At 31.3% G+C, this 27,443-nt stretch overlaps 6 protein-coding genes across 6 annotated transcripts; 1 reads left to right on the top strand and 5 right to left on the bottom strand.

Moving 5' to 3' along the window:
- Positions 1 to 124: 124 nt before the first annotated feature.
- HOS4 (Hos4p) lies at positions 125 to 3,904 on the bottom strand (the record flags this gene model as incomplete). The annotated part of the gene is made up of 1 exon (XM_004181660.1): positions 125 to 3,904. The coding sequence occupies one exon, from the start codon at positions 3,902 to 3,904 to the stop codon at positions 125 to 127; it is 3,780 nt and encodes a 1,259-aa protein (XP_004181708.1).
- A 945-nt stretch (positions 3,905 to 4,849) lies between these two features.
- On the bottom strand, positions 4,850 to 6,517 carry TBLA0G02510 (dual specificity protein phosphatase family protein; the record flags this gene model as incomplete). The annotated part of the gene is made up of 1 exon (XM_004181661.1): positions 4,850 to 6,517. The coding sequence occupies one exon, from the start codon at positions 6,515 to 6,517 to the stop codon at positions 4,850 to 4,852; it is 1,668 nt and encodes a 555-aa protein (XP_004181709.1).
- Positions 6,518 to 7,604: 1,087 nt separating this feature from the next.
- VAC7 (Vac7p) lies at positions 7,605 to 11,588 on the bottom strand (the record flags this gene model as incomplete). The annotated part of the gene is made up of 1 exon (XM_004181662.1): positions 7,605 to 11,588. The coding sequence occupies one exon, from the start codon at positions 11,586 to 11,588 to the stop codon at positions 7,605 to 7,607; it is 3,984 nt and encodes a 1,327-aa protein (XP_004181710.1).
- Positions 11,589 to 17,141: 5,553 nt separating this feature from the next.
- TBLA0G02540 (uncharacterized protein) lies at positions 17,142 to 19,676 on the top strand (the record flags this gene model as incomplete). Its single annotated transcript, XM_004181663.1, has 1 exon — positions 17,142 to 19,676. One exon carries the CDS (start codon positions 17,142 to 17,144, stop codon positions 19,674 to 19,676), a length of 2,535 nt encoding a protein of 844 aa, XP_004181711.1.
- A 520-nt stretch (positions 19,677 to 20,196) lies between these two features.
- Positions 20,197 to 22,038, bottom strand: AQR1 (Aqr1p; the record flags this gene model as incomplete). The annotated part of the gene is made up of 1 exon (XM_004181664.1): positions 20,197 to 22,038. The coding sequence occupies one exon, from the start codon at positions 22,036 to 22,038 to the stop codon at positions 20,197 to 20,199; it is 1,842 nt and encodes a 613-aa protein (XP_004181712.1).
- A 2,394-nt stretch (positions 22,039 to 24,432) lies between these two features.
- POG1 (Pog1p) lies at positions 24,433 to 25,845 on the bottom strand (the record flags this gene model as incomplete). The annotated part of the gene is made up of 1 exon (XM_004181665.1): positions 24,433 to 25,845. One exon carries the CDS (start codon positions 25,843 to 25,845, stop codon positions 24,433 to 24,435), a length of 1,413 nt encoding a protein of 470 aa, XP_004181713.1.
- Between the last annotated feature and the right edge of the window lie 1,598 nt (positions 25,846 to 27,443).

The following is a 27,443-nucleotide window of genomic DNA, read 5'->3' on the forward strand; positions in this document are numbered from 1 at the left end:
AAAATCTCTTAAAATAATACATACCTAATCCTATATATATAGAATTATAAATTAGTTACTTACTAAGGGTTAACATTTTAAACATAAGCCAGAAAATTTAGTCTTGTCTGTTGAGTTAAGGATCCTACCAAAGTGGAGATGCTGCAGATTTGAGAACGGATTTTATGTCACTTCTATTGCGTAACTTTAATGGTAGATCAGTAATATCTATAGATAAATTGGAATTTCCTCTAAGGTTTTGTTTTGATAAATCTTTTGAAGAAACAGTGGTAACACACGTTTCAGTCATCACTTCTTCCAATCGTTCTCTTAAAGTTTCATCTGCAAACGTAATATCATTCCATTTTATCCAATGCATTGGAAGTTGAAGAAACTTTGTACGCTCCTCCTTTTCGAATTCAAACCTTGAATTAAAATCTAATTTAGTTATATTAACCTTAAATAAGTTGCTAGTAGTTCGCTGGGAATAGTACCCGCCGTATAGGAAAATAAATTTCAACAAGGTCCACTGTTGTTCCTTTTGTTGTTGTTGTAAAGGAATTGACTCAATAATGCCATCTTTAATTTTCTGTAACAATTCTAAGTCCTTCATAATTACCATAATTTGTAAGTCGAGGACGTATCTAACGTTATTTTGAACATTAAAATATAACGGAAGAAAGCTTGCGTAATCATCAAGAGTCGAAAAGTTGATAACTTTTAATCCAATAGGGTAATTTGAACGCATTTCTCTTTTTCGCTGAAGTTCTGCTAGTTCTTTATCTTTCTCAAGTTGTTCTTTTTTCTGCTTTTCTAGTTCTTGTAAATGTTGTTTCTCTTCTTGTTTTTGTTTTTCCTTCTCTTCCTCTTTTTTCTGTTCATTTACAGCTATTCTTTGTAGAAGTTCTTGTTCTCTTTTCTTCTTGATTTGCTGCATCTTTTGAAAGTATTCTTCTTCCTTTCTTAGCCTTTCTTCACGTTCTTCAGCAGTTTCTTCACGAACTTTATTCAGCTTAGGAGATGATTCCACATGAGTTCTTTTAGGACTACGAGACACAACTGAAGCTAAATCATCATGAGATTTTCTTTTTGAATGATGTGAAGTTGAATAATTATCATCTGATGTATTGTTGTGAATAGTGGTACTTATAATATTATCTTCATTAAGTTCACTTCTATCAGAAATTTCTTCTTTATGGTACTCCTGCTTTGATTCTATTGTTTCTCTATTTGAACGTTCATTCGTCCTTTGAAAACTAGTTTTACGATGCATGTTATTATTGGTGATTAAGGGATCCTCTAATTTAGTATGTATTTTAGAAGGTTTAGTTCTTTGAGATGATTTATCAGAAGTTTCATGACCTTGTATATTATTATCAAGCTTCTTATCAGTAGTGTTGTTGTTCTCATCTGAATGCATGTTGGATGAAGTTTTTAAAGTTGATTTTAATTCAGAATCGCTTAATTCTACAACTGTAGATTCAGTATTAGTGATTTCTCTCAATAATTGTATTTCGTCTTTACTTACATTGCCTGTTACACTGTTCATTGCATAATATAAAGCATTTTTCCCAGCCTTATCTTTAATATTAGGGTTAGCTCCTGCTTCTAGTAACAGTTTTACAGTGGGTATATTTCCTCTGCCAACACCAATCATCAAAGGAGTTTGCCCATCCTTATTAGACGAATTTACTTGCATACCAAAAGCCAAAAATAAGTTTACAATATCAGAATGACCCAATTTTACTGCTTCAATAAAGCATTTAGCATCCGGACGACCTCCATTTTCCAGATATTGTCCAACATAGTAAAAATTACCATCTTTTGAAGCATTAAATAGCTTTTCTTTACCCTCTTTAGATGTGATATCAGTCCAAAAAAATTCATAATCTTCACCTTCATCTATTAATCTATTTTGCAACGATATAGAGCGTTCTTTAGAATCACTGCCTCTACGGCTACTAGTTAGATTTGAATTTATCCACTTCTTTGAAGCATTCCGTAGAGTATTTTTGATTTCTTTTACAATTTCTTTTTCATCCTCTTCTAGATCAGACGTTATTTCAATTGAGTCATAAGCAGTTATACCTTTTGCATTAGCTATTAATGGATCAGCACCGCTATTTAGTAGAAATTTGACGACATCCAAATGTCCATTCGAAGAAGCATCGATTAGGGGAGTATCTTTAAAAAGCTCATAAGACTGTAGATTAATATCTGCCCCATACTCGATCAATAATTTTACGATATCCAAATAGCCGTTTAGGGCAGCTTCGTGTAAAGCCGTATTTCCTGCATTGTCTTGATAATTCACGTCATAGTTTTCCTCTAAGAGTTTTTTAGCTAAATCGTATTTACCCTTGTCACATGCAATTTGTAATTTTGTTCTACCAGCTGAATCACGATTACCAGTCTTTTTTGGACCAGATAGCCTTGGAACTTTAAGATGTGGTTTATTTGAGTTTTCTATGGGAGCTGAAACACTTCGTCTCTGTTGTTTCTGTACATCCTTGATTTTCTGAGCATTGTTAGGTGGATATGAAGAAATGTATTTACTTGATTTGTTTCTAGTAGTTACCGGTTGTTTGAAACGTTCATTAGTTGTCCTTGAAGTTATCATGGTAATATTATGCGGTATAGTATTTAATTCCTCAAGATCAGATAATTCAGAATCGGAACTATTATCAAACGTTGGGGTATGGTTGTCATTTTTATTACGTAGCTGGTCGCCACGAACTAAGCGCCCTAGTCGAGGTCTCGGTGGTGATGCAGGTTCTGTTGGAGCATCACTAGCAACATCATCTTCATCTGCATCTTCATTTAATGTGTTCAATTCTATCTCGATTTTTGGTTCAGTTAGCATTGATTGCAACTCAGTTCTTAATATCGTACCCTCCATAGCGCTATCTTGCCGATCAACTGAGAATGTTTTGTCCGATAAAGGGCTTGAGAAACTGATATCCATATTCTTTGATTCATCAATATTGGTTACTTGGTTATAATTCTGATTGGGCTCATTCTTTAGATTTGTGTCAGAAGAAGGATGTTTGGCAGAATTGGCTTGAACTTTTACATTGACGGGGCTCAGAGTAGCGGGCATCTTATCATTATTACTTTTCAGCTCCTGATCATTTTTTGAGTTATTAATATTTTTATTATCATGAATATTCTTTGAATTGTCCTTGATATCTATTGAATGATGAAGCGTATGTTTTTCAGGTAATTTATCTTTCTGTAAACTGGAAGCTTGCTTTTTATTCTCCAGTATTTCGCTTGCTTCGTGAATTTTTATACCTGTATTAGAGTCAGTCAGGTGATCCTTATGCAATGATTGTTTTATATCACTAATGGCTTCTTTATATTTCAACTGTTTTTTCAAAATTTTCGCTTGACTTTTACTTTTTTCCTCTTCTTTATATTGTACATCTTTGTCATATTGATTGGATGATTGTAGTTGATTACTGTTATTAATAATCGAAGGACTCTCAGACTTGGGAGTTAAAGCCTCAGATGTTGAAATATTTTGAATATCTTCAATAGAATGTCTTTTATGTTGTGCTTCTAATTGTTCTAATTCCTTTCTTCTTAATAGGTCATGCTCTTTAATGATTTTCTCACGTTCTTTTTTTTCCTCTTCTTTTTTCAATTTCAATTCTTTTTCCTCTTCTTCTTTTTCTTTTCTTGCAAGCTCTTCTTTTAGTTTAATTTGTTGTAGTTTATTTTCTTCCTCTTTTCTCTTTCGTCTTTCGATTAATTCTTCTTGTTCCTCTTGTTGTTTCTTTGCAATTTTCTCTAATTCTTCCCTTCTGGAGGTAACATTTGATAAATAACTACTCAATGACCTTTTCTTTGGAAGTTGTTTGTTATCTTCTGTATTGTTAGTCTTAGTTGAAGTGTTATCAATGGTAGAAGAATTTTGACTCATAATCACTCATAATCTAATAAACTGTTTTAGTGGAATATGGAGTTAACCAGTATATATAATTTTATTATTAAATTATTAATTCGTGATTTTTGTGATTATTGTTTCTTTTAATATGTGTGGATATAATAACGGTAAAGTCAAATAGATAGTAAATACTATAGGTGAACTCTAAACGCAACAAAAATTCTTGCAATATATGGTAATAGATGCTTTGTTAGTATGTTTATATACAATGTTTTATCTCTAATTAAATGATCTCCTTTTTTCGTTTTATTATGCAGTGATATAGTAAAATAATGCTCATTAGTTTTCATGAAAATGGATTTGGATAGCGGAATAGAATAGACTTCGCGCTTAGTTAAAAACCTCTTTGAGTAATGAGTATTGTTATTATAATACAATAGGTAACATATGTCCTATATATAGATATATTTATGTAACAGTTAGATAATATTATATAAATAGTAATTGTGCTTAGCATATGAAATAAGCATAACACAGTATTCATATGCTATAATTTATATGCAAGTTAGGATAAAATATACATATAAATACATATTAAAAAAATTCAGGAATTGATTGAATAACAAGCTTAAATTTTTCTTGGTTTAAACAATCGAAATCTGTAATGATGTTGATGGAGATAAGTCCTAGGGATAGGGGATATTTTTGTTGCTGATATGGCTGTCAAGTTCAGAATCCCTTTATATAATATTATTATTCTTTTCGTCACTAGTACGATTCGTAGTGGTTTTCTAACTTTGACTATTTAGGTTAATTATTATCTAAGAAGCACACTGGCATATCTTAGGTACTGAATATTTTGATAAAATCATTCTACTGCTAATAGTTGAACGTATCAATAAATTAAATCAGTTAAGTGAGATACAACGATAGATAAATTCGTATCTGTATTTATTCTTGTACTGTTTGAAATCTTTTTTTTTATATTCGCAGGATTTGTTCAGTATCAATATTTGAAGCTACTGGAGTCGTATTTGTGCTATAAGGAGAGCTTTGTTTTGTATCAGATGGAGTAATGCTAATATCAGAAGGAATTTGTTTAATATGCATAGGGCTATTATTAGAAGAAGAAATATTATTGTTTTTAGCCCCTATTTGATCATTATTTTTTTCATTAGTATTTAAATATTCATTCCATTCAGTTAATTGGAAGATTAGTCCCATATTAGGGCTAATATCTTTGGCGATTAATTTCAGATGATCATATGCATCATTTAAGTTCATATTACAGTATCTCATAATATAGGCAACTATTAGGGAAGCAGATCTCGAAACACCACATTGACAATGTACAAGAATTCTCTTATTTTGAATGGAATAATCATGCATCATATTAGTTAAATAATTCAAATCTTTATAAATTTTCGAATTATGAGACCAATGTATATGGTAATAATTTATTTTATTATGTGGATTATCAATCAAACTCGCTTTAAGGTTTGGTATTTCTTTTGCCACATTAATAATAACATCAAATTTTAAAATTTCATCAAGATTTGGTTCAGAGTATAAGTAAATATTTGGTGGGACTACCAATAATGGGCCATTAGGATAGGCATTAGCCACATATTCTTCAGGTGAGTAATTATCATTATTAAATGGAGAATTGTTGTTAATATTCGTATTTGTATTAGTTGATATTATTGTAGAATTAGAATTGGAATCAGGTAAATTATTATGCAAATTAGAAAATGTGTTATATTGAGTATTATTAGAATGATTAATGTTAAGATTATGTATAAAAGATTGTTGCTGTGTATTAGAAGAGGAATAAGAAGATGAAGGAGCAAAAGGAGTTACTTTTTTTCTTTGCTTTAGAATATCATTAAAATTAAAGGTATTATTAGAATTGTGACTGACTAGAGGTGTGGATGATTCTGTATCGAGACTAATTGTCTGAGCCCTACCTCTATTACTATTGAAACATATATTATTAGTTTTTGAAGGATTATAATGAGTACTATCAGAGGAAGTAATCTGTGTGGTAACATTTGTACTATGTACTGTGTTGTGAGTTGGAGTAGCTACTGATAATGATAAGGAATGGCCTCTGGAACCCAATTTATTGGGTATGCTTGAGCCATTTAATAATATATTTGACTGATTATTATCATTATTGTTATTACCCGCTATAGAAGTAGTTGAAGTAGGTGATGATAATTTTGGTATTGGAGGTCCATTATTCTTTGTTATAGTATTCCCTATTGTGTAAATGGAAGCATCACTCTTTCTCGATAACAGTGGTGGTAAATAAGTGGTGGCTCTGGTGGGGAAAGGAGTGGTCATGGTCGAGGCACTTCTTGGTCTTGTAGTAGTGGTCAAATGTGGTTTGAACTCCAGAGGAGAAATTATCGAGGAAATGTTAGGGTTCTCCCTTGACGGTATACTTGTAATATCGTTGCTAATGGTATTGCTAGTATTGGTACTGAAACTACAGACACTTTTCGTCTCCGGAGAGACGATATTGGAATTTGAACCGTTCAATTGTAACGACAAATTCTTCGTGTTTCTATTTTGCAAAGTTCTGGGGGATCGATTGATTCTTTGCAACGATCCTGTCATGACGATTTCAGAATCATTGTTTGACATATTTGATATCAGATTACTTTAAATAATAGAGTTCAGTTGTGATTCTCCCTTGTAAGGCCTCGATGTCTAGTTCTAATCCTTGTATGTAACTAAGTGTATTGTTAATGTTCGTTTTTTATTTCAAATGGTCAGCTTGTCAAATACTTGAGTTTTTGGTTTTATATTTCCTTTATCGGCGTTATGCAATAAATACTAATCTAATAAGCCTATTTATTCTGAAGGGATATGTGAGCTATCCAAGACCAAGCACTATCTTGTTGTTATCTGATAGTCTCTACCAGTATTATGCCCTCTCACAAGCTGACAGAAGACTGCTTTGTTTTTTATAAATAGACGATTTCTATTGTTAGTTTTTCTGAATCCTGCAATGGGCAATATCTAAGCGAATCCTCAGGCCGAAAATGAACAAATTAAAATTACTTAGTGCTAATCGAGCAGAAAAGGAAGTGAGATTTCTTCAACTAAGAAAATGTTCGAGCTTTATTTTTTTTTAGGTTGGTGGTATAGAACGCTGAAAGTCGAGAAGTTTAAGTTACTACTAAATTTAGAACACAGTATGTTTGTGCACATATCTGCAACATTTTCTGAGAATTATGCAATGTCAGATGCCTGTGTATCTGAAGTTAGATTCGTGTGAATCGTGTCTAGCGGGGCAGTACAGCCCTCCACATAGGCACGCAGAACCCTCACCACGTGCGGACATACGCGACATGTATAGGGTTATCTTGAAACATGCCCTGTTTCCTGTACGGGTCTTGTTTCAGATCTAGTATGAAACAAGACGGTCTGGTGTCGTGATGTAGCACACTCTTTGAGACAAACTGTTGTCGAATCTCTATGCAAGGGTCCTTTGGTTGTAAAAAAAAAGTTGGCTTGTGTACGATGATATAGGGCAATATTCTGTAGGACAAATATTTTGTAGGACAAATATTCTATAGGACAGATGGTCCATAGGGCCGTACTCTATAGGACAAATATTCTATAGGACAATACTCTACAGGAGAATGTATGTATGTGTGAGTATGTGTGATTATTGACACTGATGTTATATAGTAATACATACCTTTAGTATTTATAGGTTGCAGGCTTAGGATAGCAAACGTTTGAGGCCGCCGTCACCTGGGTGGACAGTGGTCGATTTTTGGACCGATACAAATTTCTGGCTCTTGAAAAATGGTATCGTGTATTTCAATGTCCCCTTGATGATCAATTCATACTCATATTTGATCAGGCTTTCCCATTTCTGGCGTTCTGTCCTCTGTGAGTTGTTCGGAGTTGTTACTAATGGCCTGTCTTGTTGTTCAGGATCCATATCAGGGTCGGTGTCTGGCTGGCTACCGTCATTACCGTCCTTAGGGGAACGGTCTTTACCTGGATCCACTAGTTTAATCCCTGAAGTGGAGATGTCATAGTATCTCTTGAAAAATCCAGCTTGGAAATGTAACGGGGTTTCTAGTGAATAGACAGACCCTAGCAATATGGTTTCTGAGGTAGGTTTGGCTACCTCATTTTGTAACGTTATTGATTGAATGTGATCTTTCCTGTATAATTCATCAGGTTGTAGGATCTTAATATAATCTTTTGAATTAGTATATGAACTCTTGGCAAAAATGTCCATTTCCACCTCCTGGATAATAATGGGGAAAAACCCAGGATTAAATGCACTAGCTGTAATATCAAAGACCAATTCATCGATACTAGAAATCACATTATCAATCATAATCAATTTAAACCCTTGTAATTCCTTATTAGTGGCTAATAAAAATCCAATGATGAATCCAAATGTAATGAAAAATATTATGCTGAATGAAAAATATAAACAATTTTTAAATTTCTTCCATGAGGATTTTTTAGCAATGAAATTATGAGGAGAGTAACCAAGATTACTACTTCCCGTATACTGTCTACTAATTATTAACGGTGAATTTTCATGATATTCCCCATGTTTACCATTGAAATAAGGATGATTAGTGGTCACGTTTGGATTATTTCTTATACCATTATAATTTTGATAAAGAGACCCTGCTGTCATATAGTCATTAGAAAATTCTTGTTGGTGTTGTGATGGATTTCGTATATGATTCACATTCAGATCATTGTGGTTGGAATACAGATAACCATTGTTATTCTCACCATTGCTATAATGGCTTCCATATGTATTATAGTCATAGTTAAAATAATCTGTATCACTCCCATTGTTATTGGCATTGCTATTATTTTCATTATATTGAGAGTTACGATGCATATGTTCATCATCATCATCATATCCTTCGATACCAATTACTTCTTCATCTTCCTCTGCTCCTTCAAAATCAGATATTTGAGGGCGAGCTTCTAAATCGGTTCGATGGTTATAATAAAACATGGATTGATCATCGGTATTATCATAATCAACATCTTCTTCATTACTATCTCTTTTCATTGTATTATCATCTCTAGAGTTTGGTACATTTGTGTTATGGTTGCCATGAGAATTATTATTCAATGTAGAAGTGTTCGCTGTATTGTTAGTAACAATAGACATACGGTTGGGATTCATACGAGCTGGACTCATGTTACTATTTAAAGCGGCATTGGTGGAATAGCTTCCACTGATAGTCTTAGTATCTTTGTAATGTTGGCCATTATCTTCAAAGTCTCTACTATACCTAGCATTCGCAAATCTACTGTTGGGATTGCCTGCATTATCATACGCAAGTATATTATGATGTGCCATAGTAGCATGTGTTACTGAACTATTACCGTTGCCTTCATTGACTAAACCAATGTTGCTTTCATTCCAATCGATATAATCTTCCAAGTTAACGTGATCAGGAACCCCAGAATATCTTCTTAATGGGGCCCCATTAGCATCAAATATTTTAGATGCAGTAGTTCTCAATTGTCTCTTGCTATTCATTTTTTTAACACTGTTCTTGTTTGGAATAAATTGTCGAATTCGAGGCATAACACCAGACGGTGATGATTTAGGTTGTTGATGCATACCATTCGACATAGAAGGTTTTCGAGGTGATGTATTAATTGAATCATAAACGGCATTACTTGTTACTCTACTTTGGTTTTGATAAGGATGATGTGATGGTGGTTGTTGTGATGGAGTATGTTTAACATTTTGGTTATTTGTTATACCACTATAAAGCTCATTAGGATTCCCACCATTTATACGGACTAAGGAGGCAATACTTTTCATTTTACTTGGGGATTTATGCTCTGATACATAGGAACTAATTGATTGACGGTCTTGGTTTCTCTCACTCTTTGTAGTAGAGCGAACGCTTGTCAAATCGTCATTCTTGGCATGAGGAACAATTTTAGATGAATTATTAATAAGTGGGGTTATGGTATTTTGAGAAGAAATAGCTTGGAGAGGACTTGTTAAGTTACTATTGTTATTGTTGTTTGTATTAAGATTATTATTATTAAGATTTATATTAGAATTAGTTGTGGTGTTTATATTAGTTATGTTAGCATTATTATTGTTATTGTTATTATTGTTATTGTTATTGTTATTATTTGGTATCCCTCCTACACTTATATGTCTTGTATTATTTTTCAACCTATTTAACAACTTAGTATTTGAGGTAAGTAAAGGGACACTTAATTTTGAAGGAATACCATATTGTTTGTTGGAAATTGATTGAGTATTTATATTGTTATTGCTGTCAAATGTCGGTAAGTTTATATCATTTCTAATCACTCCTTGAACGTTTTTGATAGAATTGGCTGCAGATTCATATACAAAAGTCTCTTCTGAATCACTGATTTCATTTTCATCAACTGCAGAAGCTAATCTTGCAGCAAAAAACTCGGTTTTTTTAGTCTTGTTTAATGAATCGGCATCTTGTTGTGAAGCCAATTGAGTGCTGTTAGAAACTATAGCAGGTAAATTATTTGATTTATGATCATCCCTTGTATCTTCTAATAGTATGTCTCGTGAATTCATCATTGTCACAGATGGTCTCTCGATAATTTTAGGAGGTTTTAATTCACTGCTTCTAGTGAGGTTTTGTTGTTGTGACTGTTGATTTTGGCTTTGAATATATTGATCATTAAAAACAGGACTTTGTGAATGATGTTGTGATGGTTTGGTATAGGATGATACGTTCGAAGTTGATAAGTTAGGCATGTTCGTTATAGCATTATTGTTGTTACTTATCGGTGTACCCCGTTTACTCAACGTAGTTAAAGAGTTTTGGGAGTCTGGATTAGTTTTTTCGCTACTTATAGTCTTGATAGCATCATTACCACTAGGAGGATTAGTATGACTATCATTAATATTGAAATTTCCTTTCAGTGGAGAATTCTGTAAACTTGAAGAAGTTTTGCTTAATTCATTAGAATCATTTAGCTTTGAAGATGTAAATCCTTTGACGGTTTCTTTTCTTGAATCTTTATCATCATGAGGGATGCCTAAATCATTTGAATGCCTTAATTTGGATTTTGAAGTTATAGTTGTCGGTATAGATTCAATCAATAGAGTACTCTTTTTATTCTTGAGTGAATTTTGAACTGTATGTGATGATAATGGATTATGGTCAATTAAATGTTTGGGTATTGAAATATCGCTTGTAGTTTTAGGTACTTTAGGGCGATCAGAAGTGGTAAGATTAGATGTGGAATTGTTATCATTCGAACTAGGTTTTGTGTTAAGCTTTGTAGGATTTGAAGAATTGTTATTAGTTGATGAGTGGAAAAGGTTATTTTGTTTTGGTGTGTCAGTATTTATAGGTATCTGTGCTTTTATTGATTTAGTATTATCGTTATTTGGTTTATTTTTATTCTTAATATCATGTTCAGTAGAAATAAGATTGCTTGCAATATTTTTTGATGATGAGCTTGGATACATTATGTTTACTTCTGAAGAAGCTTTGCTGGATAATGGTCTTTCAATATTTCTAGTTATGGAAATAGATGAGGTACTATTAGCATTGTTATTTAGATTTAGCTTGCTAATTGAATTATTATTGATGCTGTTATTATTATTATTATTATTAGGTAATAATGATGTTGAAGCCGGTGCCTCGACAGTTTCAGTTTCGACAGTTAGTTTATGCTGTTCATCATCATTCATTTTAAATATTGAACGAGAAATAGCGTAGTGTATAACGTGTATAGGATAATTTAGAACAAAGGAATATATTAAACTAATCGTAGTTGACAGCGTGTAAAAATAACAAAATAAAGAAAATAAAGGGATTTTATTTATTTGTCCTTGCTTATCAGATAACGTTAAAAAATATTAATAAACTTAAATAAATGAAATTATCGACCTTTAATTAGCCTTCTGTTAATTTGGATTGATATCAGGGTGCTGATCAAAATTAAAAACAACTTTTTTTTTGAAATTTAGAGCTTGGGTTGATCACGATCTAGAATTTGACTATACCGTTAATGGAAGGTTAAGTGGTGAATTTCTCGTAGTTAATTTCTGAGCGGTGGTTTTTGTCGTCGGTAAAACTCGGAATTGTGAAGAGGAAAATATTCGTTGCTTCAGTAAATTTTAGGAAAAAAATCAACTAACCTTAAGAAATAAAGCATAGCTCGAACAATAGCAAAATTGCCTGAATGGTAATGTATAAAAGGGTTATGTATATAATCTTCATAATAGCTTAAATTTTTTTCAAATTCAATGCAAAGGTATGCATATATAAAGAGATTTTTTGTTTTTCAATGTAATTTTTATCATTACAGAATCTAAATTAAGCTATTTAAATTATCAGCGCCTTAATACTTAATATTTTGACATTGAAAAAATCATAAAAAACCTAATTATTTTCTATTATATATTGCTATAAAAGTATTTATTTAAAGAAACTTATTTTTGAAGACATTTTATAGCAACATCATAACTGCACCAGCAACTGCTATAGCACCTTCTAATTTTGGATTCAAACCAATAACACCACCATTTGATGAGGAGGCAGAAGAACTTTCAGTCATAGTTAAAGAGGCAGTACTTAACCAGGATTCATATGCGGAATGTTTTGATATCATGGATGGATCAGTTGAGTGTGCAGACCAGTAAGATTCAGCAGCGGCAGAATGTGAAGCATCGTGGGAAGCCCAGGTAGTAGAGGAAGAAGAGTTTGCAACAATTGGCTTGGCAATAGATAAAAGTAAAACCGCAGAAGAAACAATTGGTAAGGAAACTTGCATTTTGTGAAGATGTCTTGGTGGTATGGTTTTTGGATATCTTATAATTTTTAAAGTTAAACAAAAGAGAATAAATGAATATTGAATTTATTCAAAGAGTTGTATTTATAAGTAAGAATTTATTATTAAACAAAATAAAATAAGGTCCAATAATGAAGTAAATACACATAAGTATATTATTATACTTGGTAGCTATAATTATTTAATAAAATATTGGGTTTTTACATAACTAAAAAGGTAAGTTTTGATATGTTGATTAGTTTTTACTCTTGGTTTTAGTATTGAGAACCAATCAAACAAGGTGCATTATTATTATATTAGTAACTGACATATGTCAAGTCTTAAATGTTGAATTCTTTTTATTGGGCAATTGTTTATTGTAAATTTCAAATTTGGCAACGGTGTACCAAAAAATAAGTCAATTGTTAGTAAGCAAAGTAAGTATTGGTCTTCAAAAGAAAAATGATTAACTAAACTAATTGTATTTATCGAATCACTACATTTTTAAAGGTGCATTTGTTATTAGTACGGAAAGGGTTTCTTTTCTACAGATTTTGGGCGCTAGCAGAAATTGTTCATTATTTCCTTTTTGGGAAATTTTGTTTTTTCCAGATCGATAGCGTCACAAATCGTAAAAATCATGGTGAAACAATATAATAAACGACTAAAAATGAGTTGTGAAGAACGTTTTTTAATCCGTTCTTATAAATTTCTTGCCGTCTTCTTATAAATGCAAATAAATCTAGCATAATAAATAGATAGATAATAGATAATAAAATTCTGCATTTTAAAATAAGATACTTGATAATATAAAGCAACAATTCACGGATAATATAATTCTTTTAATCTTCCTAATATTACTTTCTGATTATTTTTATTTATCTTTATTCTTATTTTCTTGCCCATCGAAAATTATAATTTTATGTGAAAAGTCTACACAGCAAGTAAAAACCAGCTACAAGATACATGTTTTTTTTTAGTTTTTTATTTATTAGTTGATGGAAGATGAAATAGTAAAGTTCATCAAAATAAATATACATTTTTTTGTTGAAGGAAAAGCAAGAAAATTAATTATAAACATACGACTCGAGGAAACAACTTTAAAGTACTAGCTGAAACAAACTAGCTTATCAACTAGTTCACAAATGATTTCTTGACTAACCAAAAGAAAACAATAATTTAATAGTTGCTAATATGAAATATGCAAGTTCACGGCCACCGGGCATGGGAAGAATCAACGGAATACCAGAATTCCCAATTTAAATAATGGAACTAAGTCATATGAGTAAAAATGAAAAAAATTATTTGTAATTCATTGAAATAGAGCATATTGGTATTTATTTAATAATTAAGGAAGGGGCTAGGTATATTGACAGCTTCAGAGGTTACTAGAGTAAAAAAAATAAAATAAGAAAGGAAGATAATATTGGACGACAAATATGAGAACATCGCTTTTTAGATAAAACAAATTAGGTAAACTTATCGACTTATTCAAAAACAACTCACTTGAGTTTACTTAATAATTTTTTTTTTTGAGGTATCAAAGAAGAAATGGTTCAGTGTATCGCCAAGATAAAGAAAAGTATGTAACAAAAATTGAAGCTTCAATCCATCAAAAATTAAAAAAAAAAAAATATGAACAATGGACTTCACATAATTTGGTTCTAGCCACATTTTTATGGTAAGCCAGACCTTTCAACGCGGGGAAAAGATGAAATATATGTGACACTGAACAAGAATAACTAAATACCGGTGAAGCAAGAATAAATGGAAATCGGTGAAATAAAAATAAAGGGAATGTGGGTATCAATAAACAAGACTAATGTTAGAATGATAATGGAATGCATAAAATGCCTAGCCAATCAATATAATCTCTCCAAGTCAATAATCGATGGAAATTTCTCTTATAACCAATGAAAGCTCTCAAGGGCAAGCGAATCTTGGATTTGTAAGCTTTGTAACCTCGAACAGAATGAAAAATGAATCATTAGGGTTCTTTAAATTTGATGTCAGTTTGTTGATGATTTTTTTTTTGTTTAATTTTTTATTTTACCTATGGGAAATTAATACAAAGGCAAGCAAGGCGCCAAGCTAATTGGACACCTAAGTACCGACAATTTAAACGGGTTCAAGCGAAAAAATAGTGCTATTTCCATTCAAATTCAAGGATCTGGAAAAGAATTATACCCGTTCGATTAACTCCGTTCTTACATAATGGCTGATGGACGATATTTTCGGTTGGTAAAATCCGATCGCTTTAATGTATCCAGTGCCAGATATATCATAAGCAACATTCTTCCAATAAAGCAAATAACATTTTCCAAGGCACCCACTGTCTCATATTATTTAAAACGGTTGTGGCCAGTACCCACTTTTTTTAATATTTCAAACAATATATAAGTAGAAACATGTATCCTACTAATCAGGTAATTTCCATATATGTTAGCGAGTTCTGAACCGAACTTTGCCTGGCCAGAGGAACTTTGCATGGCTTAGTCGCATAGTTCAAATCAGGCTTTTTTTCACCTAGAAAAAATAAAAAATCGCAATTTCAAGATGCCACGCGATCTGTGGAGATGGCCGGCTGCTATCCATCAAGATTATGTCCGACGGACAAACAGGAGCCGAGCCCCTCTTTGTTCCGCCTACTACGCTGATTTCTGTGCACTAGTATATATCCTAAAGAGGAAGTTGCTAGAAAGGAATGAGACAATTATGCGCCTGTCATCCTGAGACGACCCTGACATGTTCCAAAGAGTACAGAGGATACGGCTACCCCTCAGACACATGCGTGGGGCGTGTGTACGTAGTTTGTCACGCTTACCTATTGAGGACATATGTGCCAGGTGTCCAGACATGTCTCTTTATAAGGACATAGTTTCTTTTTTTATTTACCTTTTTCATACCTGTTTTCCGTATTGAAAGTTTCCCATTTTTGATTGGGCCTAGGCGAAAAACCAGGACAAGTATAAACCTAAACTTTAAAAGTGGATTTCGTATCTGGTGATTCCTGGTTCATCCGAATTACTTAGAAATCTGCGTGTAGTTTATAAGGCTTTGAAAACCGTTAGCCGAGGAAACTAAACTTTAATTGCATTTAAAGTTTAATATTCGATTCCATCCATCTAGCTTAATTAGAGGCGTTGGTTCTGCGATTTTTTCAACTTGCATAAATCAATGTGTGCAAGAAAGAAAGGTGTTCAGAAATATTTTTTGCCCCTGCTTGTTCTTCTTCATTTGAAGATTCTAAAATTTAATTTATTCAAAATTATTGTTGAAAATGCACTTCTTTTTTTTTCTAATTTTTTTCAACTCTAAATAATATCTATCTTACTATTTACGTCAAGGTTATCATAAATATCAGCTTTCTGATATGGAATTGATGAGAAAATTGAGAAAAATTAGATGGTCCATTGCTTGTTATAATTCCAATTTTCGTATTTAGTCATTATATAATCTATTTTCATTCATTTGACAGGGATTCATCGACTTATTCCACATAATTCTGATTTCAATAGATATTCCTGTCATCCCAATATAGAAATCCTGAAAGAACTTTTGTGTTACGTACTTGTCTAAAGCTTATCTATCAATCCAATCCCTGTAAACTATTCCCACTCATCTTCTTGACAGAAATATCTCTCTACTCCTTTAATCTGCGAATATATCGCATTTTCATTCCCCCATATTTAGTTTTTCGCTATTTATTTCTGTTGATTCGTTATATTACAGTGCTTTTGCTATTTTTACACTAAGTTCTGTGGGTTGGTTCGCCAAGATTTTTTTTTATTTGTGTTAATTTATTTAATCTTTTACTTCTCTGCTGCTATATATCTCTGTTGATTTATTGAATTGATTCGTTGTGTTCTCAAATTTATATTTCTTTTTGCAGTAACTTTATTACAATATGTCTTTTAATTCCGACCTTGTATGTTGACTATTTTATTTTTTAATTAATATTTTATTTTTTAATTTTTATTGTTTTCCTTCTGCAATAATATATAATTATCTCTTACATTTCAATTACATCTTACTTCTTTTTCAATATTGTGTAATCATACCAGCAGTACCCTGGTGATTCCATCAACCCGTTACTATTGAGACTTCTCAACATCCTATTGTGGAACAATAATTTATTTCCCACTGGTGTTGAGTTTTTAATTATTTTAATTTGTTTATTTTTTTTTCTTTATTTTTTTTTCAGTTTTTAAAGTAGTATATTAACGACCACCCATTGCTTAACTTTTTGTTGTCACGACATTTTTGTTTTCTAATCTAATCTCAGTTGCTTTTGTTTTTTCTTTACCGTCGTTTCAACCTTAAAATTAACCGCCCAAGTTTAAATGAAAATTGTCAAATGTTAATGAGATAAAGAGAAAGAGATAAAAAAACACAATATATAACAAAACAAGTAATAAACCCGCAGGAGAAATTTAACACATATTAATATCTTAATATAATATTCATATATATGAAAAGTTATTTATCAAGCACTAGTACTACCGATTATAATAACGATAATAATAGTAATATCGACTTTAATAGTAATAATATTCAAAGAAGTAATAACCATATATTTAGTTTGGAAAACCAGAGGTACTTTAATACTATTTCATCCTTGAATAAAATAAATCAAACAAATTATAGATTTACTTCTTCAGTTTTAGGTATGGATGGTAACAATAATAACATAAATAACATCATTACTAACACTAATAATAACAATAATAATAATAATAATAATAATAATAATAATAACCGGAATGCTGCAGGTATTAGTACAACAGATTCTGTAACGAATAACTTGGAAGCACCTGGTATTTCTTCAAATATTAAAGAACATTCCAAAATTAATACCGATGACTTAACTATTAATAATGTCTCAAATAAAGATTTACAAAATATTGAAAATATATTATCCGATTCAAACCCAAATACAAATCCAACTAGTGGAACTAATTCTACTACAGGAAATTCGGTGACACAACAAGCAACTTTCGATTCAGCTACACCAATATCGTCAGTCACTTCAACTTCCACTTTTGATAACAATAATCCATTAAGTGTTCCAAAATTAGATTCTAAGCAAACTTCCATTAGGGTTAATAGTACACTTTCAACAAAATTAAGAGGTAACAGTGTTCCAACTACAGATTCTTCTTCTTCTTCAATTAAGACTAATTATGTCTCCCCAATTTTGAGGCAATCAAGAAAGAAATGGAAAATTATTGAAGATATTTCTTTATTAAATGTCATATTATTAAATTCTAATTTATTGAATTATATGGAATATTTCAAGCCAATGAAAAATTTTTGGTTAAAAATTTCAATTAGTTTAAATGAAACTTTTCATATTAATAGAAATTATCGGCAATGCCATGATAGATTTAAAGTATTGTATCTAAAAGCGCTAAAATTGGATGAAAATGAAGTCAATAAATTAGTACCTAATAATAATATTGAAGCAATATCCATTAATGCCTTAAGGGATGATATAAGTCTTGGCTTGGATGATGATTCAAAATTAAATATTTTACTGATTAAACTGAGAAATACTTTTGTATTTTTAAATGGTAATATTATCTTAAAATCTAACTCACCTTCTAGTTCTTTAATTGTAGATTCTAATCCTGGAGTTAGCAAGTGGAGCATAAACAAACCTTCACCAAAATTTAAGATCCCACGGACAGAAATTAATAATACTAATAGCGCTATCCATCAAAATTTTATTCAGAATAATAATGCTAATAATATTAGCAATAATAATAATAATAATACTGGCGATACTAATAATAATACTAACGACAATTTCGACAATTCCCCATCAATATCCAATATCCATCCTTTTCCTTATTCAGATAATACTCAAACTCCAAATGATAGCAATTATACGAATGCTATGTACCAGTCTATTTGTAATGTATTAAGTAATTTGCAAGAACAGATTAACAATTTAAGAACACAGGTCATTAATAATAATAATAGATTAAATGAACAACATATGTTTTATGAGAATCTACTAAACAATAGAGCAAACAGTAATTTACAATTTGATCCGAACAATGCCACCAATAATACTTCTAATAGTAATGGTAATATTGTTTCAGGTTCAGCAATTATGAATGCAAACTTAATGCAAAACAATAGCATTCTACTTAGATCTACTAATAAGTATTTTAACCCAATTTTCCAAAATAATGATTTGAGATACCCAACCTCTATCAATAATAATAGCATGCAAGTAAGCTTAAGTCAAAACTCAAATACTGATTCTAATAATAATAACAATAATGGACAAATATTGATGAATACAATCCCTGGTAATAATGGTTTGAATTCGACAAATATTATAAATGATGGTACTAGTTTTGGTAGTTCTGGTGGTACAAACTCAACTGTTTCATCTTCTACTTCCTCCATGGTGATGAATGAAAATTTTAGTAATTACCTTAATCGTAACTTGTTAAATCAATCGAACCAATCGAATTCATCCAATAGTAATGGCGTTCATCCTACTGGTACGATCCCTGTTCAAAATAGTCATCTAAATCATTATACTAACCATATGAATAATAATATTCCTCATAATATACAATTACCGTTAAACATGCCGTATTTACCAAATCAAAATATTGCTTTCGCTGAAAGTGATCCAATAGCACCAAATATAGGGCTACACCCCAATCAAACCACCACACGTAATAATCATAACACTAGCAATAATCATATTAATCGTAACAATAGTAATACAAATAGTAATAGTGTTAGTAGTTGTGATAATAGTAATTCAAGTGAAAATTCTAATGGTTTGCAAACTAGTAGTAGTAATAGTAGTAATACTATCAATAATAGTGATAGTGGAAGTCAAAATATTAGTACTTCTGATGATCACAGAAATAGTAGTGATGAAAACGAAAACAACACAAAAAGCAGTAACTCAACTACGAACAGTAGTAGTAATTCCACTGGTAGTAACAATGAAAACCGTGTTAATGTTACCCTTTGAAAATACTTTCCTAAAATTCTGTGGGGAATTAGAGTCCCTAATATTACTTAAATATTGTTATATTAGAAATATCAACAAGTCATTATATTAATTATTATTTATTTACAATCTGCATTTCCTTAATTTTATATTTTCTTCTGGCTTGCACAAATATATTCCTATTATATATTCGGAATACGTATGTAATAATAATTATGCATAGAGGAAAATTTTAGATATGTTACATCATACGCAAAGATCATTATATTAGAGGAGATATTCAAGGTGAGTGTATATTCTATACGAAATTGTGAAGAGTTATTTTTTAGTAGTAATTTTGCAAAAAAAGCAAATATTCTCATATTTTCGATGAATAGATTGTTTAGAAGAATATATATATACATTTATATATATTTAAATTAAGGATGGATTATAAAATGCATGAATGTAATGTAAATAAGATGCAAAAAGAAACGTTTAATAAAAAAAAGTCTATAACATTAAGTAAGTGTATGTGCACTAGTAAATATGCATGCTCTCATTATTTTTTTAGGCTAGTGATGCTTTCTCGTTCTGTGATAGTTTGATTTGAAGTATTGCTCGTTATATCTGAGAGTTGATTTGATTCCATATTTTCTTTTAGATTTGAATAATCTTGGATTGATTCTAAATCACCATTTTTTCTCAATTTTTCCAATCTTTTTGCTTCTGCTTTATTTAGTCTTTCACGCCTCCATTTTGTACCGTATTTCATTGGGATAAACACTAAAAAGTTACCCAGTAAAATTAAACCACATAAGAAACTGAATACACCTCCAATAGTCATAGCTTCCTTCATGTCAGCAAAGCAACCCATAAATAAAGCACTTAAACTGCAACGAATTAAATTGAAACAACTTGTGGCAGTGGAAGATTTCCCTGGGTACAGATCGACTAATAAAGTACTAGAAGTGGATAAGGTAGACATCGCACAATAAGAACTAACAAATGAAGTAACACAAACTGCAGCGATGTTCCATTTTTTATCAACAGACCAGCCGAAAAGTAAGAAGGAAATAACAGCCAAGAAATTTTGTGGGAGAGCAGCAATTAAACGAGCTCTAAAAATATTAAATTCTTCCTCTTGTGGGATTAATCCAGCAGCTTTATCATCTTCAAATTTTTTCAAAGATTTTTTGTAGAATACATCAATAATTCTACCAGTTAAAAGAGAACCTAGTAACCCACCAATACCACCTGGTAAATAGCAAAGACCCACGATAATTAATTTATAATTGTAAGGTGCTGCACTTAACTGCCCTGAAATGGATGTTAACATTAATGTCCATAATGCAAATTGTAGTCCACCTGGAAATAAAGACAAGAAAATTTCCAATTGAGCAGTGATTTTAATGGCAGATGTTAAATCTAGTTTAGGAATATTTGGATCGATAGTATTGTAATCTGGGCTATCTAACTTGAATCTCTTCTTGACAGGTTTTAAATATAAGATTGGAGCTCTATTAATAATTCTCTTTGGTGTAACGGATAAATTACCGACAAGAGTTCTCTTAGTTTCTGGTAAGACAATACCTGCAATGGCCATACATGCACCACAACCAATAGCTAAAAACCAAAAGATAGCTCTCCAATTATAAGCTGCAGCCAAAGCTGCACCAATCAAAGACCCGAAGGCTTGGCCCATTAATACTAGCCCTGATACAGCACCTACAAAAGTACCTCTTTCAGCTTTGACAGTGAAATCACCAACCGCACCAGAACTAATGGCGATCAATGGAGAAATACCAGTACTCTGCAGGCATCTTAGGAAAATAATCACACCGTATGAATTACAGGCGGCAATACCAATTGATGCAACTACATACACTAGCATACCAAAAAGGATTACTGGTCTACGACCATAAATATCAGCTAGCCCACCACTGACAGCAGGAGCAAACCCTTGAAAGATTAAATAGACAACCACAGAGACATTGACTAGGTTTTCATCCACGTTAAATTTCTTCTCTAATTGCTTTAAAGCAGGATAATAAATAGGTGAACCTAGTGATGACCAGAATCCACACATGGTTAATACAGCTACCATCCCCCACTTGTTCCAATACGATAGCATGGAATGAGGAGGGGTATGTTCTTGTGCTTCTTCATCTGGTGTTGACAATTCTCCATCAAGTGAAGTATCTATGGAAGAATCATCAGAATGGAGTTCACGTGTGGTAGTATGTGATAGAGTTCCTTTTAAGTAGTAAGTTCCGTCTTGATTAGGTATATAATCTGGGTCATATTTTTTATCGTCATCAGAATCTCGTTGATTTGTTAATGGGATCGGAGGTTGCGTGTTTAATGAATTAAACGATTGTGAAGATGTGATGCTCTCTGCCATCGTTTCGTATATTTTTTATTATTTACAATAGTATAGGGTATAGTTCCGGGTAGAATGTATAATTGGTTATGACAAAAATTAATATTCATACAAAGACTACAAGAGAATAGGTTAAATGATTATGATGATGTTTTTATATAATTTGCTAAATATAAACAGTCATATAATAAATACTCAATTTGACTAATATCTACTTGCTATTAACTCTGTTATAGTAAATTAGACAATCGACTATTATTTTTTTTTAATTGTCCTACCATTTTTACTACTTTAAGAATGGCAAAGTTTGGCGATGAAGTAGCTACGGAAATTTACTGGCGGAAAAACTAGCACCAAGCGATTTTTCATTATGTTTTTCGTGGAAAAAAAGAAACGAAGTAAGATATGGTTTGGGAAGTCAGTTATTAAAACTTCGGAGTGGCCTGATGCGAGAATTTCCGGGATCTACGGCGCGGGAATGTCACGTGTCGGGCGGTTCCGGGCCTATATTAAGAGTGGCGCTAACTAATTTGTGCCTCATTGAAATTTCAGCGTAAGATCCCATTGGATCGGGTATTTGCGGAAGCTACGTATGCGAAAATTCCCGACGGAGAAACTATTTTTTTTTGACTCCACGAATTAAGGAAGTCAAAAGGAATGGACAGTCCCATATTTGGACTGGGCCTAGAATTCCCGAGATCTGCCTTGAAGGAAATTGTCGGGAACTCTCATCAGGAGCAATATCCTAAAAGAAGAAAAGAAAAATAGGCTATTGTATGACAAGCAAGGGGACTGACTTACTGGCTACAATTGATTCATCTTAGGCTGATAAGAGGCAAGGGGTCATGACAGATAAACTAAATGACTATTTGATGAGGATGAATAAGAATAAATATTCTTCAAACTAAATGAGAAATAACTGTTGATCGTTCTTTCTCTTTTGATATTTTGATTTTTTTTTAGCTTAGAAAGAGGTTTTTGTTGATGATGATAGCATATATAGAATCTAGGAGAAATGTAATAAGATTAACGGATCAAAGTTTGTATAACTGAAACCTTACTACATATACAAAGTGTGTTAACTATTATACATTAGGTTTTGAAAAGGAAGTAATATATTCAAGAAGGATTTCTGATGTTTGTTTTTTTGAACATAAATATTAGCGAGAATGTTTTTTATGTTCTTAAGTAGTAACTGCCACTTGTCAACTTATGTATTAGTAAAAAATTTGAAAAAATATTACAAACCTAAGTAATATTGGGAGTTGTTTTGATCTTGATCCAGTAATAAAGTAGAAACATGTATCTACGCATAATATTTGTTTTTCTTGTTTATTTCTTTTTGGAAATATAATCTTGTTATACATACTGAATTGAGATTCAAAATGTTGATTTTTAAATATGAACAAATAAATAAATAAATAAAATGAAAAAAATGGTGAAAAAAAATACATACACTTATACATGCATATAAACATAAAGATATTTTCGTGAGGTAATGGAGTGAGATACGAAAAATAACATGAAAACTTAAAATTGTATATAACTTGAAGTGAATTGAACAGAATTGAATTTGAAATTTGGGACTTAGACAGAAAAAAAAAATGAATGTGACTCCTAGTAAATCTAGACAAAAATAAAAGGAGGAGGAGAATGTAATGAAATAGCAAAACGATGAAAAACTAAAGTTTATGAGAGGGGAAATGACGTGGGTAGTCAATTAATAAAATGATATAGAAGAAAAAAATAAAAATAAGGGAATGAAAATAACTAATTTTTAAAAAAAATAGAAGAAATAAAAATAAAACGAAAACAGAAGGGATGAAACAACGCTAGCGTATTAAATAGTAACGAAACAATAATATGAGGGAAAGAATTGAAATTTTAACCTGAAAAAAAAACAGTTTAATAGTACAACGTAAATTTAATTTTTATGGTTAGTATTGTTATTATTATTTATCAATTTTTTTTTAATATACATAAATGATGAAGATGTGGGAAAATGTAGTGAGTGAATCAAAATATTAAAATCTTGGGTATTGAGGGGCGAGTAAAAAAAAAATTAATTATTAATATATGATATGATCTAGTTTTGGGGTATTGTTATTAATAGAAATGTATGTGGGTATGTCAGTTAATGTATTGATTACAATGTGATGAAATGAAACATGGGATTAAACCCATAATAAAAAGTAATAAAGAAAGCAGGGTTTATGAAGATGAATAAAGGATAGAAAACAGAAATTAGAAATTATTATTGAGTATCATAAAATGTAAAATGTTAATTGAGAAAAGCTAGTAACTCAAAATAAAATAAAAAAAAGGAAAGATGGAAATAATTTCTACAATGAAATCGGGGGAGGGGAAAAAGTGGAACATTAGAATTAGAAATATGGAAAGGTAAATTATTTGCCACTATTTAGGTGGAGGATGTTTCGGTGTATGAATTAAAAAATTCATCGGCCTTTGTGGAGATATTTGTGTCATACGACCTGGCGACCTACTACTTATATTAGGATTTATATTTGATGAAGTTGTTGATTGCGGTAAAACATTTGTACTATACGATCTTCTATGACCCATATTTCTATTTCTTTGAGTAGCATCAACAGGTATTGAATAAGATAAAGGTTGATTTGCAATACCAGGTCTCAAATATTGCTGTTGTTGCTGTTGAGGTTGTAATTGGCCCTGTTGATAAGGTAGTTGTTGTATATAAGTAGGTTGTGGATTTTGAGTTTGATTAAACCCTGGCGCCAAAACCATAATAGGTTGTCCAACTTGATTGCCTGCAGGTGCTGTTGTGGGCGTAAAATATTTTTGGCCTTGTATCGTAGAAGCTTGACTAGTATTCCCAGTAGCAGCTAAATTTGCACTTGTTCCTTGAACAGGAGAGTATGTAGTCATATATGGTTGTTGTGGATGTAAATAAGGAGACGTATTGCTATTCAATGGAATAAATGTTTGAGGTTGTTGTAAGACGGAAGATGCGGTAGCAGGCCTTTGTTGAATCGGAAAAGCATTACTTGCAGATATACTATTTTGTCTTGATGGTCTTTGACTATTTGTAGCTGTAAAAGATGGGCTTACATTCACATTCGAGGCATATTCATGCAATAAACTTTGTTGGTTTCTAGAAGGATCTTGATCTAGTCTTCTTCTCTTACTTAATGGAGACCCCAACTGAGGGGCATATTCTGCTGCCGTTGTCGATGTGCGAGAACCGGTTACTCTATATGGATCGATGAAATCTAACAATTTATTAAGAGAATCATTGGAAAACCCACTCGAACTTATAAATTCAATGGATTTCTGGAGTAATTCCAAATTTTTATGTCTTATATCTTCTGCTTCTTTGTTTAATCTATGAGTTTCAAAAGTTAGATAATTTTGTAGAATAGTATCCGATATATCTTCTGTTTTATCATTTAACCCCAATTTGAAAAGTATATGATCTCTCATAGAGGTTAATGACGAATTTTTCGATTTATCACCTTTGATCCCACTCGATTCTGCTGTTACAGTAGCCGTGCTGGTTGCAGTGGTCGTTCCACTATCTACAGTGGTAACATTTGAAGATGGATTATCATTAATAATGGATTTAATTGTACTTATTCCTGGTTTAGTTGTTGTTGTTGCAGTTGGTCTATCAATTTTTTCATTTTTTTCTTGATCAGTCGATTGTGTTGTGTCTGTCGTTGGTCGTGAAATATTTGTATTTGGATTAGTTTCGATATGTTTGTCCTCTTTTATAGGTTGATCTTCAATTGAACTATTATCTTTTTTCTCACTATCCTTTGAAATTTGTTTATCTTTATCAGAAGGCATTAGTAATTAATTAAACGTGAATAAAGAAAAAAAAGGCAAAAGAAGAAAAAAAAGAGATAGGGAAAAAAAGAGATAGTAATAAATTAAAAAAAGACGAAAAAAAAAAAGGAAAGATCAAATTTCGATAGAAATAACACAAAATGGTTTATTTATGAATTGAATATGATTTTGAAGAAAAAAAAGAAAATGATGAAAAGATGAAACAAAATAAAGTAAAAAAAAAATGAATAAAGATACAATTAAAAAGAAAAAAAATGTAACGAATAAAAAAAATGATTCTAATTGGTAATAAAAGCCGATATTATTTAATTTCCCTTCAGATCTTCGAGAAACGTGAAACGTGATGAGGAAATCGGGGAAAAAAATTGTAATTTTTTTGTCTAGTGAAATTTCAAAGAAATAAATATTGAAACAGAAACAAAATGGTGCAGGAGGGATATCTTGTTTGAGATCCGGGTATTTTTGATTAAATTATTGTAATTTTGATTTGTTTGTTGTAATCTTTTTATTATTTTTTTCAATTAAAGAGTAACTGAAAAGAAATGGAGCTAATTTTTTTTCCTAAAAAAAATAAGCAGTTATGGTCAATTAATGATTTAAATAAATATAATTGGTTAAGCGAAGGACGAATAGTTTGATTCTTTTAATAGGATTGATTTAAAAATAAAGTAGATGGATTTGTTTCAAACAAACAAAAGGATGTAATATTTATTTTAAATAATTATTTGCTTTGGTAAGGGGAAGGTAAGTGGTGGGTTGTATTGTAAAGTTTTTTTCTTTAAAATTTTTTTTGATAAATATGCCCAATTCTTTGCTAAAAACTATAGTTGTTGTTTTTTCTTTCTAACCTCTTTTTTCTTGATGTTTAAATATTGCGAACTTTTAATTACTGATAGGGCAGAATATTATCTAGGGAATGGCAAATGTGATATATAGATTGGGTTATTAGGTAAGTAGGAAGATAGGTTCAAAAAATAAATAAAATCTATTTAAAAAAAAAACTAAAAATACCAAGAGAAAAATATGAAAGAGAAGAAAAAGAGAGAGAGAGGGAGTAAGAGTGAGAGAGCAAAAACCCAGCTATGTCTTTTTAATTATAGGTTTTTTTTTCATTTTTTTTTCTTTCGAAGAAATAAGTAATAGATATATATGTAATGGAAAGTAGGATTTCTGGATCAAATATTACGTCGTCAATTTGCTTAATTGAAAGAAACTCATTCTGGAAATGGAGGCATTCTAAAAGAGAGAGGGGACGCAGTGATATATAGGGTGTTTGATTGTTGAGACAAGAATAGTTTATTTTAGTCGATGGTACCTTGGGACGATTTTCCCAGAGTAGAAGATGTACCTTGGTTTGAAATGTTTTAGAGGGATCAGGAGGGAGGCACGGAAATACAAAAAGGAGATTCCAAGACAAATTGAAATTAAATGAGGTAAGTTTCATTGAAAAAATTTCCTTTAATTGAATGAAAATGAAATTTTATAAAATCAGGACCAATTGTATCAAATATAAAACATATTTTAACATATTTTAGCATATTTTAACATAATTGATATAGAAGGAAGAGAAGAGAAATAAAAAAGAAATGAAATGAAAT

Source organism: Henningerozyma blattae, chromosome 7, assembly GCF_000315915.1.
Source record: "Henningerozyma blattae CBS 6284 chromosome 7, complete genome".
NCBI lineage: Eukaryota > Fungi > Ascomycota > Saccharomycetes > Saccharomycetales > Saccharomycetaceae > Henningerozyma > Henningerozyma blattae.